We start from the raw sequence: 16,690 nt of genomic DNA, 5'->3' as shown, positions 1-16,690 counted from the left end.
CGAGTCATAATTACAGTTTCATCAAGCCAGTGTTTCATCTTTGTGGTTTCCTTTACTGGCAGAAATGTTGATTCTAGACTTCCACATTTCTAAATATTGAACAATCGAGATATAAACGAGATGTTATCATCATATAAACTGAATCATGAGGCCAATTTTAGAGGCTGCATTTCAAAAATTGCTTCAAATATTTACCGTGAAGGTGCTCAGTGAAACGTGTGGAAGTTCAGGTACAATGATAACAGCAACTGCAATACTTCCAACTCATATTGTGCCTTAAGTAAAGTAAATATTTGACAGTGAAAGAGTAAAAGCACATTCTACTTCACTTCATGTGTCAGGAACAAGTCTGGTCTTTATACAGTTACTTGATGCTTAAACAAAACTGGAGCTGTGATCAAACTTCTTTTCTGTGCTGGTTCACACAATCAGTCCCAACGAGCACTCAGCCGGCCACTCACCATGAGAAAGTAAACACAGAGACAAAGACAGGATTAGAGGAGGCCGGGACCAAAGGAACGGGCCAATTTACTCTCCAGTCACATAAAAACGCTCGACCAAAGGCCGACCCAGCGCTCAGAAGGAAGACGAGCGATGCTGACAGTGTCCCATTTCTTCCTCTCACTGAGACGATCCGCGAACTCTCCTCAGTCCGGACGGCGAAAGCATCAGCGTCAGACTTTCACTGTCTCGGCGTGTGAACTGCTATGTTATGGAAAAAGGAATAACAAGGAACTTTATTGTGAAAAATGATTTATTTCTCGCATGATAGGTGTTAGTATGTTTATGTGTGTTCTTTATCTAATTCATAAAAAATAATTCTCCACAGGAGAAATACAGTTTGTTTCTACTTCCACATCTTCCCGTCACAATCGTCCCTCATTCATATTAATCGTTAGTCATCGATATCTAGTTGGTCCCTGGTTATTCACCTTAAAGTCATCAGATCTATTAATAACTCCTGAATCATCATTGGTTCAAACCAACATACTGTCCTTTCTGACTTCCTCTTTGTTGCTACAGTTCACTTTTGTCCTTTTTCTTCCCTTGTTTCTGTCCATCGCCGGCAGCACACCTGAACCCCAGGTTATCAGAGGCGGAGTCAGGAGTGTTCCCCATCCTGATGGACACACAGTCAGAACCATCAGTCTCTGCAGGGGCAGAACCTGAAATTACAGCGTTTTCTTCTTTTTAATAACTCACCTGGTGGTGATTCGTGCCTTGTGATTGGCTGAGCCGTCCGCTGTGTCGATCCAGGAGCCACCACGCAGCACATACATTGGTTGCGCTCCTGGAAACTGTGTGGACGTCCACTCCCACGTGTTTCCCATCATGTCGTACAGTCCTGCAGGAAGAATCCACATTGTGGGTAAAATATTAAGGAGCACAGACCAAGAATCAAACTTATCAAAATAATTCTGTTGATCTGACAGAGATATATTTACACCAGTCTTTAAACCAAATACATCTCTAATACCATGCAGCACTTCTTATCTGATGTCATTTCATAAACGTTGTTTTTTACTGAAGAAACTCAGACAGGAATATTTATCTTTCCCATCTGTGAATAAACAAGCTGTTCTCAGAGGACAGTAAGTTCCCAGAACACTGTTTGTGGCTAGAAAGATGGCAGGGTCCGCCACATGTAAACAAAATAAATATCTTCACCAAAACTACAGAGTGCTCCTTTAAACTATGGGACAGTTACCATAACTGTTCTGAGGAGGAAATGCTGTGACAGGAGAGACGCCGTGGTATCCGTCCTCTGCAGTGTCTCTATCTGGAAACGATCCCTAAAACATCCAGAAAAAAAGATTTACATGATAAAATACCGTAAATACACACAATATATATTAGTATTCACCCATTCAAAGAGTAAAATCGCACCCAACACATTATTTTTACTGCAATAATTTTCAGAAAAAGTGTCCTAGTTAATTCAGTCCAGTTAGAAACACAATAAATCATCGGGGTCTTTAACAACAAATAGTTTCCTTCAGATGGTTAAGTTGTATAAAAGCATGATTTAGGTCAATCTAGCATATTCAGCTGAAGAATGTCAGAGTCTGTTTTAAAACAAAACCATATCAATGAATTCTATGGGGACAATAAACTGTGTCAATGAAACAGCATTTTCATATGCTAACCTGCCACAGGTTGCTTCTGTTGGCCTGAAACTTGTTCCCCCATGGATAAACCCGACCTGGAATGCAATAGGCAGGAAAGAGAAAAGATGATGGCAAACAATGAAATTATACACTAATTATTGAGCCGGATGGTCATGAAAACACATTCTTCCTCCTCGATGCATGCAGACACGTCTCCTCTGCATCTGAAACATTTGTTGTTCAGAGCTGCTCACTTTGTGAAGCAGACTGATCAGAAGCATCTGTGTAATTGAACACGCAGTTCTAGCTTTATTTAATGGATGACAGTCGAGATTAGATGCAAACAAACCATCAGACTGGTGCAAAACTCCATCATCACCGTGGAACATACAGTGTATACGCTACGCTTTCAGTGTACAGACTGTATACCTTGCAGCCCTCCACGTGCAGCCCACTCCCACTCCTCCTCAGTAGGCAGTCTCTTGCCCTTCCACTGGCAGAAGGCCTGAGCGTCGTTCCAGCTCACCTGAACCACCGGGAAGCCCAGGCGCTCCCGAATACCTGAACCAGGTCCTGCAGGCTGAGAAGCAGATGGTCAGTGGAGCAGAAGGCAAGAAGAGCATGCTGGGAGATGTGCAAGAAACACTGGAAAACAGCTCACCTGTCTCCAAAACACTCGTTCCACAGGCAGCCACCAAGGAGCCGACTGGACGGGAGCAACGAGGAAATCAGTCATCAGTTAAAGTTATTCACATGACGGCCGCATAAATATTTACTGGTGTCCATACAGTCTATAGTCACATAAAAACTGATTTTAATTTCGTTATCTGATTTAATAAAACATGTAATATCTTTATTAGGTGGTTTAAATTTGACCAACAGCTCTAAACCTCCAATATTATATAAAATGTATGTAAAACCAGCTGTGGAGGCAGTAACACACTGTAGAAATACTCTGTCACTTGTAAAGGTCTGACATTAAAAGTTTTACTGAAATAAAACCACAAAAAGTGTTAGCATTAGAAATACTTACTCAAAATATGTATATGTATATGTTGATATTTTGTATTGGAAATATGAATCTGTAAAGTAACTGACTGCATTTAAAAATAAAATGTAGTGAGTAAAAAAACAAACACAACTTTACATAAAATGGAATTACTCAAGTAAAGTATGAGTACTTCAAAGTCACACTTAATTATAGTATTTTCCATCACTGTGTCAAACTCAGATCAGCAGCAAATCTACACATTAAAGATGTTTTTAATTACTGATTTGAATGATTGATTAATGATCAGCAGTACCTCGATCCTCTGTGTGACTTTGCTCTTCAGCTCTTCTGTCACAAAGTCTTGGAACACAAAACTCCAACCAAACGTCTCAGCTTCAGTTTTGTACTTCTGAGCTCTCACAAAGTCTCTGTGGTGGATGATCAATGAATCAGTTTATTGTATTACTTTCAACTAATTATCAAGCATCCTGATATCACGCTTTAATGTTTATTACCTGAAATCTCCATTCGTCACCGGATATTTGTCTATCTGAAAAGGCTGCAGCTGGACCTCTCTGGACGGGGACTCTCCGTCTCTCCCATCAGCTGCACTGGTTCCCATTAACATCTTACCTCCTGGTATATTCAGCATCTCGTCTGCTGCTGGGTGTCAGGAGGAAACTTGTGTCGGTCCAAACATACTTAATGTTTCTATGCGTTATGTTCAGAAAATAAAAACATAACTTCTTACCTGCTGCTGTCAGTAAACACAGAGCAGAGATCCACGACACGACGTTAACGGTCATGTTTGACAAGCTAACGTTAGCTAACATTAATCTGATGTTACGTTTATTTATACATTTATAAATATAAGTTTGAGAGTCAACTAGCTGAAGGAGTTCCTAAACTTCGATATAACATTATTTTACGTGTCCCTGTCGGACAACTTTTACCGTCGCACTCATAACGGAAGTGAGTTCATCGTCGAATAACTTCCGTGTTAAATTAAAGGTTCCGCTTTGTTTAAAACTTAATCACGAAGACGTTAATTTCTATTTCGTGTAATTTTCTCTTTTAGAATGAGACTGTATGGAATTCTACTCAATATGACAGAGTTGTTCTGTATTAAATCAACTAACACCCTGTCGAAAATGACGTGAAACGATTGAAAAAGACAGTTGATCACTGCAACTTGTGAACTTGTCAAACCTGGGGGGACCGTGTCAAGCAGGCGCCACCTACTGGACATTAGGGGTCGATGCACTTTCCTATGTTGCAATTTAGGCTGCTCTCATGTCAGAACCACGTGTCGGTCCCAACACAAGCATTATGTGATAAAATACATTTTCTTATTTATGAATTATCAGAATATTACGTCACTGACCACCTCATGCAATTCCCAGGGATCGTGATAGACTCAGAATCAGACTCAGAACTTCTTTATCGGTCCTGCAAACGGGGATGTTTATGTGTCACAGCAGCCTAAGGACTGTTCAATTTAACAATAAACAATAATAACAGTATATGATATAATATAATATATATATATATATATATATATATATATATATATATATATATATATAGATAGATAGATAGATAGATAGATAGATAGATATGCCGAGTCTAATTTATTTTGAAAAAACATCAAGGAAGAAGACGTGTCCACTGACACTGCACGTTTTTCTTCTTCGCCTTTTTCACGTGTTGTGCCCAGAAGGATGCCAGAGAATTCACAGAGAAGCTTGCGAAGTTTTAGGGGTGTGCCAAAATATCGATACTCAATATATCGTGATATTTCCTCTTGAGGTACGTTATCGCTACACTGGTGCCAAATATCGATGTTTAAAAATGTAAAAAAAAAAAAAAAAAAATTAAAAAAATTTTTTTTTTTTTGGCCCACCACCACCATCCCTCTTCGGAGGACAGCTTTATCTTTATTCAAACATCGGGATACAACCAAATAAAATTAAAAAATGGTTTAAGTAGCTCTGAAACCCACACATATAGATATTTAATGATAGTTGTAGTCAGTGTGTGTGTTAAGAAGAGACACTGTGCAATATACTCTTTGTTTACTTGGCTGTCATTCATGTGAAATTGATTGACAATGTTTTGTAATTCCTGTGAAATGGATTCAGTGCAGTCAATAAATTCTGAATTTCTTCAGTGACACAGATATCGTGATGTATCGTGGATGAAATTTCTTGCAATATATCGATTATCGCAGAATCGTTGTATCGTGATATTATCGTTATCGTGGGCAAAATATCGTGATAGTATCGTATCGCGAGGTACCTGGTGATACCCAGCCCTAGAAGTTTGTGACATTTTCATCCCAGATTTTTGTGAGGAGGGAATTAAACGCCTGTCCCAAATAAATGCCCGGCTATTATTTGGTATTTTACGGTAGTTCCCGCATCATCAGCACGAGCTGAACAATAAATCTAACATAGCAAGAGAGGCGGGACTTAAGGCAGAACAGCCAATCATCAGCCGGTCAGTCTCAAAGCCGGTGTCATGTCTGAAGCAGCAACAGGAGAGGGAGGAGAGAGGAGGCAGCTGCAGCGAGTGCAGACACAGAGCGGCCAGAGAAAATGAGCGACTGTAGTGAGGCGTTCGTGCAAAACTGTGGTTAAACGGCAGAAAAAGTGTGGGTGTTAAAACACCCACATCCCCCTCGGGCGCGAAGCCCCTGAGTCCCACCCACAGATTTTCTGACAAATGCAGGTGGTGCGCGCCAAAAGGGGCGGTCTTGCTCGTTTCCCGCGTGAAGTTAGTGGATTTCCCTCCAAAAATTTAGAGATGTATAACAATCGCTGAGGGACCTTCACTCTGGTTGGAGCGGCTCTTCTCTGAGGACACGAACACAGTCAGGAAACTGTTCTGTATGAATCTGCTTTATGTGTACAGTTACCTGCTCAGTACAGGTGTATTCATGTCTGTGTGGGAGGTGTACAGATCAGTTATTACATACAGATCTCAGGTAATAAGTTGATGTTCCTTCATATATCAGGGAGCTCCACATAGTAACTACCTTCATGCGTGCAATAATTATATTTTATTTAACATGTATATCTACACTGTTCAGCCACAACATTAAAACAACTGACTAGTGAAGTGAGCATTGATCATCTTGTGACAATCAAATGTTCTGCTGGGAAACTTTGAGTTCTGTCATTTCTGTGGCGCCTCTTTGACAAACACCACCCACCCAAACACCGTTCACACCAACTACACCTCCTCTTGGCAAAGAACCCAAGGTGTTAAATTGGCCTCCTCATTCTCCAGATCCCAATCCAGTTGAGCATCTATTGGATGCGCCAGAACCAACTCCCATCCACGTTGGGGCCCCCGTGGATCGTTCTTGGCTCAGACTGCATCCAGTGGAAGCTCAGTTGGATTGAGATCTGGGGAATCTGGAGGCCAGGTTGACACCTTGAGCTCTTTCCCACGTTCCTCGGGTCGTTCCTGAGCAGTTTTTGCAGCGTTGCAGGCGTGTTGTCCTGCTGGGGGGGCACTGCCATCAAGGAGTGCTGCTGCCATGAGGGGGTGTACTCGGTCCGCAGCTGTGTTTGGGTGACTGGTGTTTGTCAAAGAGACCTCCACATGAATGCTAGGACTCATGGTTTCACAGCCGAACATGGCAGTGGAACACAATGATCCATGTTATTTATTTCACCTGTCACTGGTTCTAATGTTGTGACCCTCGGTGTATTCACATGTTGACAACCTGAGAATGAGACTCAAAAATCAGTCTTTCTCCAGAATTGCTTTAAGAGTATGTGTCTTAATCTATGATAATACGTCATGTTTGATCAGTTAATATTTTCTATTAATAACATGAATCTGCAAAATAACTATGAACTAATTAAGGTTGTAAAATGTATGTTGTTAAATAATGTGCAGTGAAAACATTAATCCTAAATCAGTGAAAATTGTGAAAATAGAAATACTCAAGAACAGTACCTAAATGCATGTTATTGATCTCTTTATATGAAGTATTTAACATGTATATACACCATCAGCCCAAACTTTGAAACACTAATAGGTGAAGTGAGCATAGATCATCTTGTTACAATCAAATGTTCTGCTGAGAACTCTTGAGTCTTGGCATTTATGTGGACGCCCCCTCATGGCAACAGCACTCCTCGATGGCAGTGCCCCCCTGCAGGACACTGCACCTGCAACACTGCAGAAACGGCTCAGGAATGGTCCGATGAACCTGACAAAGACCTCAAGTCGTTGAACTGGCCTTTGAATTCCTCAGAGCCCACTCCAGTTGAACATCTGTGGGATGCACCAGAGCCAAGTCCCATCCATGTTGAGGCCTCCAATGGACGTTCAGTTGGTTTGAGATCTGGGGAATTCAGAGGCCAGGTTGACACTTTGAGCTCTTTGTCACGTTCCTTGGTTTGTTCCTGAGCACTTTTTGCGGTGATGCAGCTGCACTGTCCTGCTGGGCGGCCACTGCCATTGAGGAGCGTCTTGACATGAGCGGCCGCACTTGGTCTGCAGCGGTGTTTGGGTGAGCGGTGCCTGTCAAACAGGCGTCCACGTGAAGGCGAGGACTCGAGGTTTCCCAGCAGAACGTGACATTGTCACAAGATAATTAATTTTATCCAATTCACCTGTCATTGGTTTTAATCTTGTGGCAGATCGTTGTATACATAGTAAATATTTTATTGATGAGATCAGTAAGTGATCAGAATCAGAGTAGTAGTATATAAATAATGTTGTAAAATGTAAGCTGTTAAATAATGTGCAGTGAAAATATGAATTGTAAATCAGTTCAAAGTGGTGAAAATAGAAATACTCAAGAACAGTATGTGTAGCTCAAAAATTAAAGTTAAGTACACTACTTAAATAAAAGCACAGAGCAACTTTACACCAATGTAAATGTTCAGATTTACTTCCCATTAAATTAACTTAAAACTCCATTTAAACAAATTATGAAAAGTGATTTCAGTTTAAATACAACTGAGGTAGGGACTCAAACCTCCACAAATCTCAACTAAAATAGACCCAGGTCTCTTTGTGGAGGACAAACAACTACCACAAAAACAAAACCTCCACAAATACACAAAACCTCCACAAACGCACAAAACCTCCACAAACACATACAAAACCTGTAAAAACTATTATGAAACACCTGCACAAAGAGACATCAAACTACCACTGCTCCTCTTTCTCTTCCTGCAGGTGACGGACGAGCAGCCACCACAGGATCCTGAAGCAGCAGGAAAACTGAAGATCTGATTATCTGTCTTCTGATGAAACTCCTTCAGGTCATGCAGTTGTTTGTTGACTACAGTTTCACCTGCTCAGACAGTGAGCACTGCTGTCTTTACTGGATATTTACATAATAAACCCTTTTTTTGAATTACACACTGTGGTTTTGATCCTGCTCATCCCTGTCTTTTAAAGAACGCGTTGAGTCTTTTGATGGAGTCCAGTGTCTCCTCTCAGTGGCATGGTCAAAGCTTTAACTATATTTGATAAATACATGTTTTTCTGCAGTGGAGAGCAGGGCTTCCATTACCTCCACTTTCTATTCCTATTTTGGGAATGACTGATTTAGGCACAGGGCCCATCTGTTGTTTAATAATGTCTGAGCAGGTTAGCCTCTCTCCATCTCTTATCACATTAATGAACTAACAGCAGCTCAGTGAGAGTTTATAACGTTTTACCAGCAGCTGGTATGAAACATACCTGAAGTGCTGCCTGTAATATCACCAAGCAGACAGATAAACAGTCATTTTGAGCAGCTGAAGTAGTTTATATGCTCTTTATGCATCCTCATTGTGGTCTGTACAGAATGGTTTGTGTGTGTTTGTCTCAGTTCTGGTTTAATGTGTTTTAATTCACTGCACTGACTCCCTGTGTGTCAGGAGATTACTGGTCTATAAAGAACTAAATGATCTCAGGGCTGAACACGTTTGGTTTACTTGTACGGGGGATTGGGAGCGTTATTTAAAATGTTTGTTCTGATAATTACTTTTTTAAAAAGTAGTCAGTAACGTAATCAAGGTTAAACTGTCCACTCACTTAAACAAGAGAATAAAACATTACTGTTCACTGTAGCTTTCAAATAAGTAAATTAATGTAATGCATTTTTTTAAAAAAAGGTAGCTGTAGCTGATTATATTAGCTTTTTTCCATTCTGTCTTTCAGATGCTGTTTTAATGTCTGAATGTTTTAGTTTTGATTAATTTCTTTGTCTGATTGGATTGATTCCATGTAAATAAATTGGCCGAAGTGAGTTTTTATTTGACTGAAAGTTTTTAGAGCTCAACCTTTAGATCTCTTAACCTTGTTTAAACTGAGTACTTAACATAAAATAGAAAACAGGACCTGTAATAAATCCAAAAGGCATTTTAGTCAGGATAGTTTACAGGCTCCTCCTCAGCTTTCACCAGTAATTGTTCTCTGAATGCTTTTTTTCCACTCTCACCTGTTTGGTTTCAGTTAATTCAATCCAAGCCTAAATATGCTCTCTGAACTTTGAATATTAAATGTACATGTTTTATCTGAAAACAGCAAAGGAAAACACTTTTTCCAATTTTTTTGTCTGTATGTGGCTGATAACATTCGTGCACTCCTCCAGGCAGGAAAACAAAGGTAAAACACAACAAATCTTTCCATGAGCCGAGAAAACCTTTTAATGGGTGGAAACAAACTGTGTGGCAGAGTTCAGTGCTTTTAACAAAATCTCATAAATAAACCAATCAGAGGGAGGCATTGACAAATCCATGAAAAAAAAACAACAAACCCATGACTAGCATAACGATGATATCTGACGGACGCTGTGATGGATGCCGTGGTGTCGACAGCGGGCTGTCCATCAGACTTGGGGTGCTTCAGAGTTCCGGGGGCGGGAACACGTTGACTGAACCGATCGGTAAACAACTATCCCTGTGAGTACGAGAACAGCTGCAGCTTCTTTGTTGACCTTTAACCTTTGAGAGAAGACATTCCAGCTCGCATGATCTCGTCCACCAACAAGATGTTGCTGGCGATCACCGTGCTGTACAAAAGAAACAAAGATCCACAAAAGAGATTAAATAATATGTTGGTGTAATTTCAAATATTCAATTGGTCTTGTTGACTTTAAAATGTGTAATCTCACCATGAATGGAGAAGCTGTTTCTTAACGCTGTAATTATCCCATACACCGGCCTCTCCTGCCACCATGGGCTCCCCTGAAAAACAAGAAGATATGTAAATAAACAAGCTTGCAACAACTAATAGTGTCAAAGGATATGATAATAGACAGGTGAATCCTTTGCTACAAACATATGTACTCTATAAATGTTCGTTTTTATTGTATTTACTGAAACATGTCATGCAATATTTGGATAAAAGGAATGTGTATATAGCCTCAAAATACAGCATTATTATTTACAGGCATATCAACCAGCTGTATCTAGAAATATATTGCGTAACTCAGTCTTCTAAGAGCAGATGTGCTGTGGTTCTGACCTGTGCTGAGGTCGACTCCAACCAGCTGACCAGACTCTTTGTACTCCATCTGCAGCTTCAGCAGGGTCTCCTGCGGGTCGTAGCCAGAGTTCTGGGCCAAAACCTACAAAGGAAGATACAAAATGAATAATCAACAGAGGCTGATACAGTACGAGTGCCTTTTATAGATCACAGAGAGAAGGCAAAGAAACATTGAAAGCCTTTGGAGGTAGAGAATAAATCTCTTACCTTGGGGATGATGAGGAGAGCATCTGCAAATGCCTGGACTCCCAGCTGGGCTCTGCCTTTCACGTTGGGCTTGTGTTTTACCAGAGCATCCGCCACAGCCACCTCTAATGCACCTGCGCCGGACACGACACTACCTGAAGAGACAAAAGAGGGAAAAGAGATGCTCAGAAAACATTCAATCGTCTCAGCTCAATAAGGAGTTTAAAAACAAAACGGATAGCTGGTTAAGAACTACTTTGGAGTTTGTTCTGATCAACTGAATACATGTAGGAGAGGATAAAGACTCTCCTAGTGCAGAGGTAAAGACCAGAGTCACTGTAGCACAGACGTAAGAGACCAGAGAGAGCCATCGTAGCATCCCTGGGTGTTCGCTGTGCACATCAACACTGCATTTTACAAATCAGGAAAGAATTTAGTTTAACAGATCTACATGGTTTATCTGTTTTACTTTTGGAAAACAATCTGAAAAGGCTTTACAGAGTCACTTAAGACAGGAAAACCCATCGACAGAGGAGCAACAAAAGTACCTAGAAGGAAACCTATTTTTTAAAACTGCTCTAAATTGCAATTCAAAAAACTGCAAGCGTATAATGTCACACATAACGGATTTGTTCAAAGTGTATTCACACAGATTTCAAGAGGAATAAAATCATAAGTTAAGTGAAAATAAGTTATGGAACAAATACTGCAGGTGGCAAAACAAAACTAGACTTCAGCTGGATTACATTTGCTGCAATAAATCACGTCTTACCGTCTTCTATGGCGTTCTTGACTGCCCTCAAACCATCCCTGACAGCATCTTTGATCTGTGTGAGGGTGTGTTTGTTGGGTCCCTTCACCAGCAGCGTCACTGAGCGAGGGTTTCCACACTTCTCGATGAATGTGAACTTCTCCTCTCCCTGTAAACGACAACAGAGAGAAAGTTAATAACTGTCTTGGCATCATAAATGTAAATCAAGGCGAACAGATTCCAGATATTACACTTTTACATTTGGTTTTCAAAATATAACCAAAGATTTCATCCAGAAAACTTAAATAAATGACTCACCAGTGTGTGCTCATAAACCAGACCAGCATTTCCCAAGCAATCGGGTGTGAGGTCATCAATTGAATTCATGGCAATACCACCGCAAGCGAGAGTGAGCCTGCAGACGGAACAACACGCAAGAATAACTCAGTTTTATTTAACGTGACAGAAACATCATCGTGCAGCAACAACACAGCTGGACAGAGCCGAGACACGACCCAAAGAAAAGAGATGAAAATAACATTAAACATAGTCAAAAGGTTCAATGCGATGAGTAGAATGCTCCAAACATAATGGATCCCTGGTTGGGGAGTTTGTTCTGATCAGCTGAATACATGTAGGAGAGACTGAAGCTCATCTAATGTAGAGGAAAAGACCAGAGTCACTGTAGCACAGACGGAGGAGCAGGGGGAGCCACAGGAGCATCCCTGGGTGTTCGCTGTGCAAATGACACCAACTGCATCTTACAAACAGAGCATTTTTTTTTAGCTCTGATGTACTTGATGGTGTCAGTTTGTAAAGAATAGTTCAGTCCATGAAGTGTTTTATTAACATCGATCAACAGTCAACAGTTCAGGTAAAGCAATGTTTTGGAAGTTTTATGGAATAGCCTCCATGGTGTTTCCACATTACGACTCAACACTCAATTGGGACCATAAGAGGAGCTCGTGAATGCATTACGATTCTCACTTTCAACTGTTTTATGGTTCAATCGGATAAATAACTGGAGCTAGTGTGGCCAAAAGGACAGCTTGTCTTAAGACCTTTGACAAAGGTTTTTTTCTTTACAAGATTCAGACACAGAGAGTTGTTCAGAGCGCTCCGTTGTGGCAAAGCAAACAAACAGTTAATGAAGCAGGAGCCCGGTGGTGCATTCATGGTGCTCTGACAACAACAGCTGGCTGAGTTTGAGTGTTGCTTTCATTTTAACTTCTGCATATTTGCAGTTAACTCTGCTTTTTTTTTTTTTTTTAAAGACACTCTAAACAACAACATTTCCATTATACAATAAAAAGCCATGTTATTTTCTTACCTCTCCATGTTCCTCCTCTTTGCCCTGCGCAGGGCAACAATGCCCGCCTTGGCGAGAGCATCCAGGGAGAACGGGTCGATACCCTACAGAATAAAGAAAATATTTAACTTCCATTCTTCATCAGCTCAGGAAATAAATCGTTCAGCGATGCAAAAAGTATATTCTGATCCGTTGAATACATGTAGGGAGAAGTGGACTCCTCTAATGCAGAGGTACAGATCAGATTTACTATCGCACAGATGCAAGAGACCAGGGGGAGCCATGGTAGCACCCCTGGGTGTTCACTGTGCACAGAGAGAATCATAAAATGCTTGGTGTTATTATACAAAACAGTGAATTGACATGTAACTTGGTAAAAAAGTAGTAAAAGGATTTGAATGGCAGAGACCTGATTAAAAAACAGGTTTGATAAATCACATAAATTCAAATGTGTGAAGTAAAGCCTCAGCTATCAAACAAGGAAAGGTCTAAATAGATTCAGAGGAGGAAAAAAAAGGACAAGAGATAAAGCCATGTGATAATATTGTGCTTATAGTATTTTTCACATAACATTTGACACTTTACCTTCTGGTTAATGACGACAAATCCCTTCTCCCCGTTGGGACAGACTTGGTCTTTCAGGGCGATGATCTTCTGGACGCGATCCTCGATGAACTTCCTCTCTGCAGCCACGAGCTTCTCCCTCTCCCCGGCGCTCTTGTAGAAGAAGCCAGAGTTGACCTCTGTCTTTTCGTACTCCAGAGAGACGTTGCAAGTCAGCACGTAGGCATCCTCCACCCTCTTCTTCATGTCTGGGTGTCGGGCACCGTGGTCCAACACCAACCCTCTGATCAGTCTGAGAAAAGGAAGGGGAAAATCAGCATCTCTTTAATGGCTGGGACTTCCTTTCATTCCTGCAGCATCATCAGTAAAGAGACAAATTGTTTCATGGTCAAAGTTTTTCGTTTTATTAAGACTCACTGTGTATCGCAGTCAGTTTTGTGCTTCATCTCCATGATTTCCACCATGTACAGGTCGATGGGCTCGTTAGGTTTAGCGATGGCCAGCACAGCGTCTACTACAGCCTGCAGACAAACAAGTCACATTAAGCCATGAAAATAGGACAAATAAAATAAAAAGCTCGCTACCAAAAGGTTTGTTCCCATCAATCTCACCTCAGTCAGCAGGTCTGCCAGCTCTTTGTGGACCTTGGTCCTGAGGGAGGTACGCGCTACGTTGATGAGGATCTCTCTGTCCATTTCCCGGGTCACCTTCAACTCCTCCAGAGTAGCCAAGGCTTTCTCTTTTGCTGCTTCAAAGCCCTCAGCAATGATTCTTGGATGAAGACCCTACAACAGGAAATCAAAAGGGCGTTACAGAAGGAAAATATAACCTGATCTCAACATGTGTTTGCATTACATATGAAGAGATTCACGTGCCAAGTCACAAAGAAAACATGGTGACCGTATCAAAAAGACTGGTGCTGGTGTCTCTTTACCTCCGACACGTAGAGGTCAGCCTGCTTCAGGAGCTCGCCGATGATGAGGACGTTAGAGGTGGTTCCATCTCCTGTGATGTCATCCTGCGCCGTGGCAACCTTTGCGATGAGCGAGGCTGTCGGGTGCTGAATTTGCTGCGGACGACGAGGAAGAAAAAAGATTTTGCAAACTCTTCATTTAAGGAGCAGGATTTCTCCGATAATACACATTCAGCAAACATAAGCATCAAACTGCAGCTTTGCTTTATTTAAACACAATCAAAAGACTGTCAATATAGTTGTTTTAATAAGTAGTGAAGATTAAAATCCTGTTCAGGTCTTTAAAGCCAGCTGTCATTGCGTGAAAGTTTTAAATTGTCTGTGCTTCAAACACATATCAGTCAGCATTAAGATTATTATTGGAGTTGTGTTCACCCAGCTCTATTAAGTAGTTCATTAATCATACATGTAATGCATCATCATTTATTCTGATATGGGAATATGCTAAATATAATTACTCATCATGCATCAATAGCATCCACATACACTACCGAAACTTTTATTGCATACACATGTACAAAAAAAGATGCACCCATATCCCCAACTAACTCAGAGTAGTGCACATAGGGGTGTGGTCACTCTTTGACAATGAAGAATGCAATACAGCAGGGAGGAGACAACACGACAGAAAAAGGTGTTATTTCACAGCTCAGCACCTGCTTACCATCTCATGTAACAACACGTTGCCATCTTTGGTCAGCTTTATGTCTCCTGCTCCAGACACCAGCCTGCAGACCCAAACACACAGGGAAGGGTTAATAACCGGCCAGAGCAGAAGCTGGTTCCCCATCACTCACAGCCGGCTTGTGTGATGGTGGTCAACAGTTAGTTAACACAAGTTTTCAGTCAGTCATGTCTGATCAACGACAGTTCACTGACTGTTCAGTCAGACTGACAGGCAGGGATTAGAGAGAAACTGTTAGCTGTGTGCTCAAACTTCCTGAAATCATCCTCCTGGTGTTAGATAATAATAATAATATTAATAATAATTATGTCAACTCAATCACTAAACACATTAATTGACGGTAAATCTAACGTTAGGTTAACGCAAACCTTCTGATTTAGAGTTCTAACCTTTAAAATTGTGCTGATTTTAGCCTAATCGTAATCTGCTAGCCGGCTGATGCTAACATGCTAACGCTAGCTTGCTGGTTGTCAAAACGGGTCGTGACGATGACTGGGCAGGGCAACGTGCGTCAGGAAAATCCGTTATCCGGTTAGCAAGCGGGGGCCCAAAGTGTGATATAGTTGTCTTAAAAGCGAATGATTGATTAGTAGACGAATGGCGCTTTCGTGTATTCACAATAACGCAGAAAAAGGCGGTGGCTGAATGAAAGTATCGCAGCCTGCGCAGACAGTTTACCGGCGCAGCTAGCTAACGTTAGCCACCTAGCAGAGTTAGCTTAGCACGCGTGCTGCACAAAGGGCTCAGTCGGCACTCACATTTTCATGGTCCCCTTCGGTCCCAGGTTACTTTTCAGCACGTCCTGGAGACCCCGGGCGGCGCTGATGTTGACCGCCAGAGCAGCCTGGGCCCTGGCCACCTCTGCTTTCGGGTTCAGAGCTTTCACTGCAGCCATGGCGAGGCAGCACAACCAGCGAAGTAAAAGTAAAAAGTACCGCCGGCTGGGAGTGAGCACTGGTCGGGCTCGAAAGGAGAGACGCTTTCCAGAAGGCTCCAACACGTGCTCTCGTGCTGCCTTTACGGTACCAGTCTCGGCTCGGAAATTCCAGCTTTAAATTAAAAAAACACTCCTTTTAGATGCAACAAATGAATCATGAGTCATCAAATTACGATTTAAAGTGATTACAGATTTTGGATGATGGGGGAGTAGAGGAGACTCAGATTACATCTTTTTGAATTAAATTAAAGGGCTGAATATAAAAGCACACACGTTGTTTTGTATAAAAGTCAAAGAAACAGATACACAGTGTAGGTTCTTTAATTAGCTTGTTTTTATTTACTAATTCTGGATAAAAATAGGAAAAAAAACAAACAACCAGACTGCAAATCTTTACATTAGCTGACTGTTAAACAAGAGTCACAAAGGAAAGATTTCCAGGACATTTACTAAGGTCTTTGGTCGGCATACTTTAATACACTTTAAATTAAAAGTGGCTATATTTGCATGGAAAACAGACGTTCACATATGAGATATAAATGAGAGAAAATAAATACAATGTTTGCTGCTAGAAAAAGTTATATACACATAATAAAAAAAAATAACTTAAAATAAAATAGAAACAACATAGGCTCTCAAATACATCACTCCAACATACTGCCAGCCCCAATTATAATCAAATG

The 16,690-nt window shown here is 41.1% G+C and overlaps 2 protein-coding genes and 1 non-coding gene across 4 annotated transcripts; all 3 read right to left on the bottom strand.

Moving 5' to 3' along the window:
- Positions 1-736: 736 nt before the first annotated feature.
- On the bottom strand, positions 737-4,081 carry sumf2 (sulfatase modifying factor 2). Of its 2 annotated transcripts, none has more exons than XM_030437116.1 (9): positions 3,851-4,081; positions 3,615-3,762; positions 3,413-3,527; positions 2,770-2,814; positions 2,538-2,688; positions 2,148-2,203; positions 1,709-1,793; positions 1,204-1,345; positions 737-1,120 (listed from the first exon to the last, which is right to left on the bottom strand). In XM_030437116.1, the coding sequence occupies exons 1-9, from the start codon at positions 3,930-3,932 to the stop codon at positions 1,018-1,020; spliced, it is 927 nt and encodes a 308-aa protein (XP_030292976.1). In that variant the 5' UTR covers positions 3,933-4,081; the 3' UTR covers positions 737-1,017. The 2 variants fall into 2 exon arrangements, with proteins under 2 accessions (XP_030292976.1, XP_030292977.1); XM_030437117.1 differs by having other exon boundaries at positions 3,615-3,759; positions 3,851-4,078.
- Positions 4,082-9,737: 5,656 nt separating this feature from the next.
- Positions 9,738-16,092, bottom strand: cct6a (chaperonin containing TCP1, subunit 6A (zeta 1)). The gene is made up of 13 exons (XM_030437819.1): positions 15,829-16,092; positions 15,050-15,113; positions 14,347-14,481; positions 14,024-14,197; positions 13,830-13,933; positions 13,434-13,704; positions 12,870-12,952; positions 11,858-11,954; positions 11,561-11,708; positions 10,810-10,943; positions 10,582-10,684; positions 10,229-10,301; positions 9,738-10,126 (listed from the first exon to the last, which is right to left on the bottom strand). The coding sequence occupies exons 1-13, from the start codon at positions 15,963-15,965 to the stop codon at positions 10,054-10,056; spliced, it is 1,596 nt and encodes a 531-aa protein (XP_030293679.1). The 5' UTR covers positions 15,966-16,092; the 3' UTR covers positions 9,738-10,053.
- LOC115594884 (small nucleolar RNA SNORA22) lies at positions 13,026-13,161 on the bottom strand. Its single transcript, XR_003986586.1, has one exon. It is a non-coding gene; the product is annotated as a small nucleolar RNA SNORA22 (small nucleolar RNA).
- Positions 16,093-16,690: the final 598 nt, after the last annotated feature.

The sequence above is a fragment of the Sparus aurata genome, chromosome 13, assembly GCF_900880675.1.
Source record: "Sparus aurata chromosome 13, fSpaAur1.1, whole genome shotgun sequence".
Classification (NCBI taxonomy): domain Eukaryota; kingdom Metazoa; phylum Chordata; class Actinopteri; order Spariformes; family Sparidae; genus Sparus; species Sparus aurata.
The sequence above is the reverse complement of the archived record's forward strand: the minus strand, read 5'-3'. Positions and strand labels throughout refer to the sequence as shown.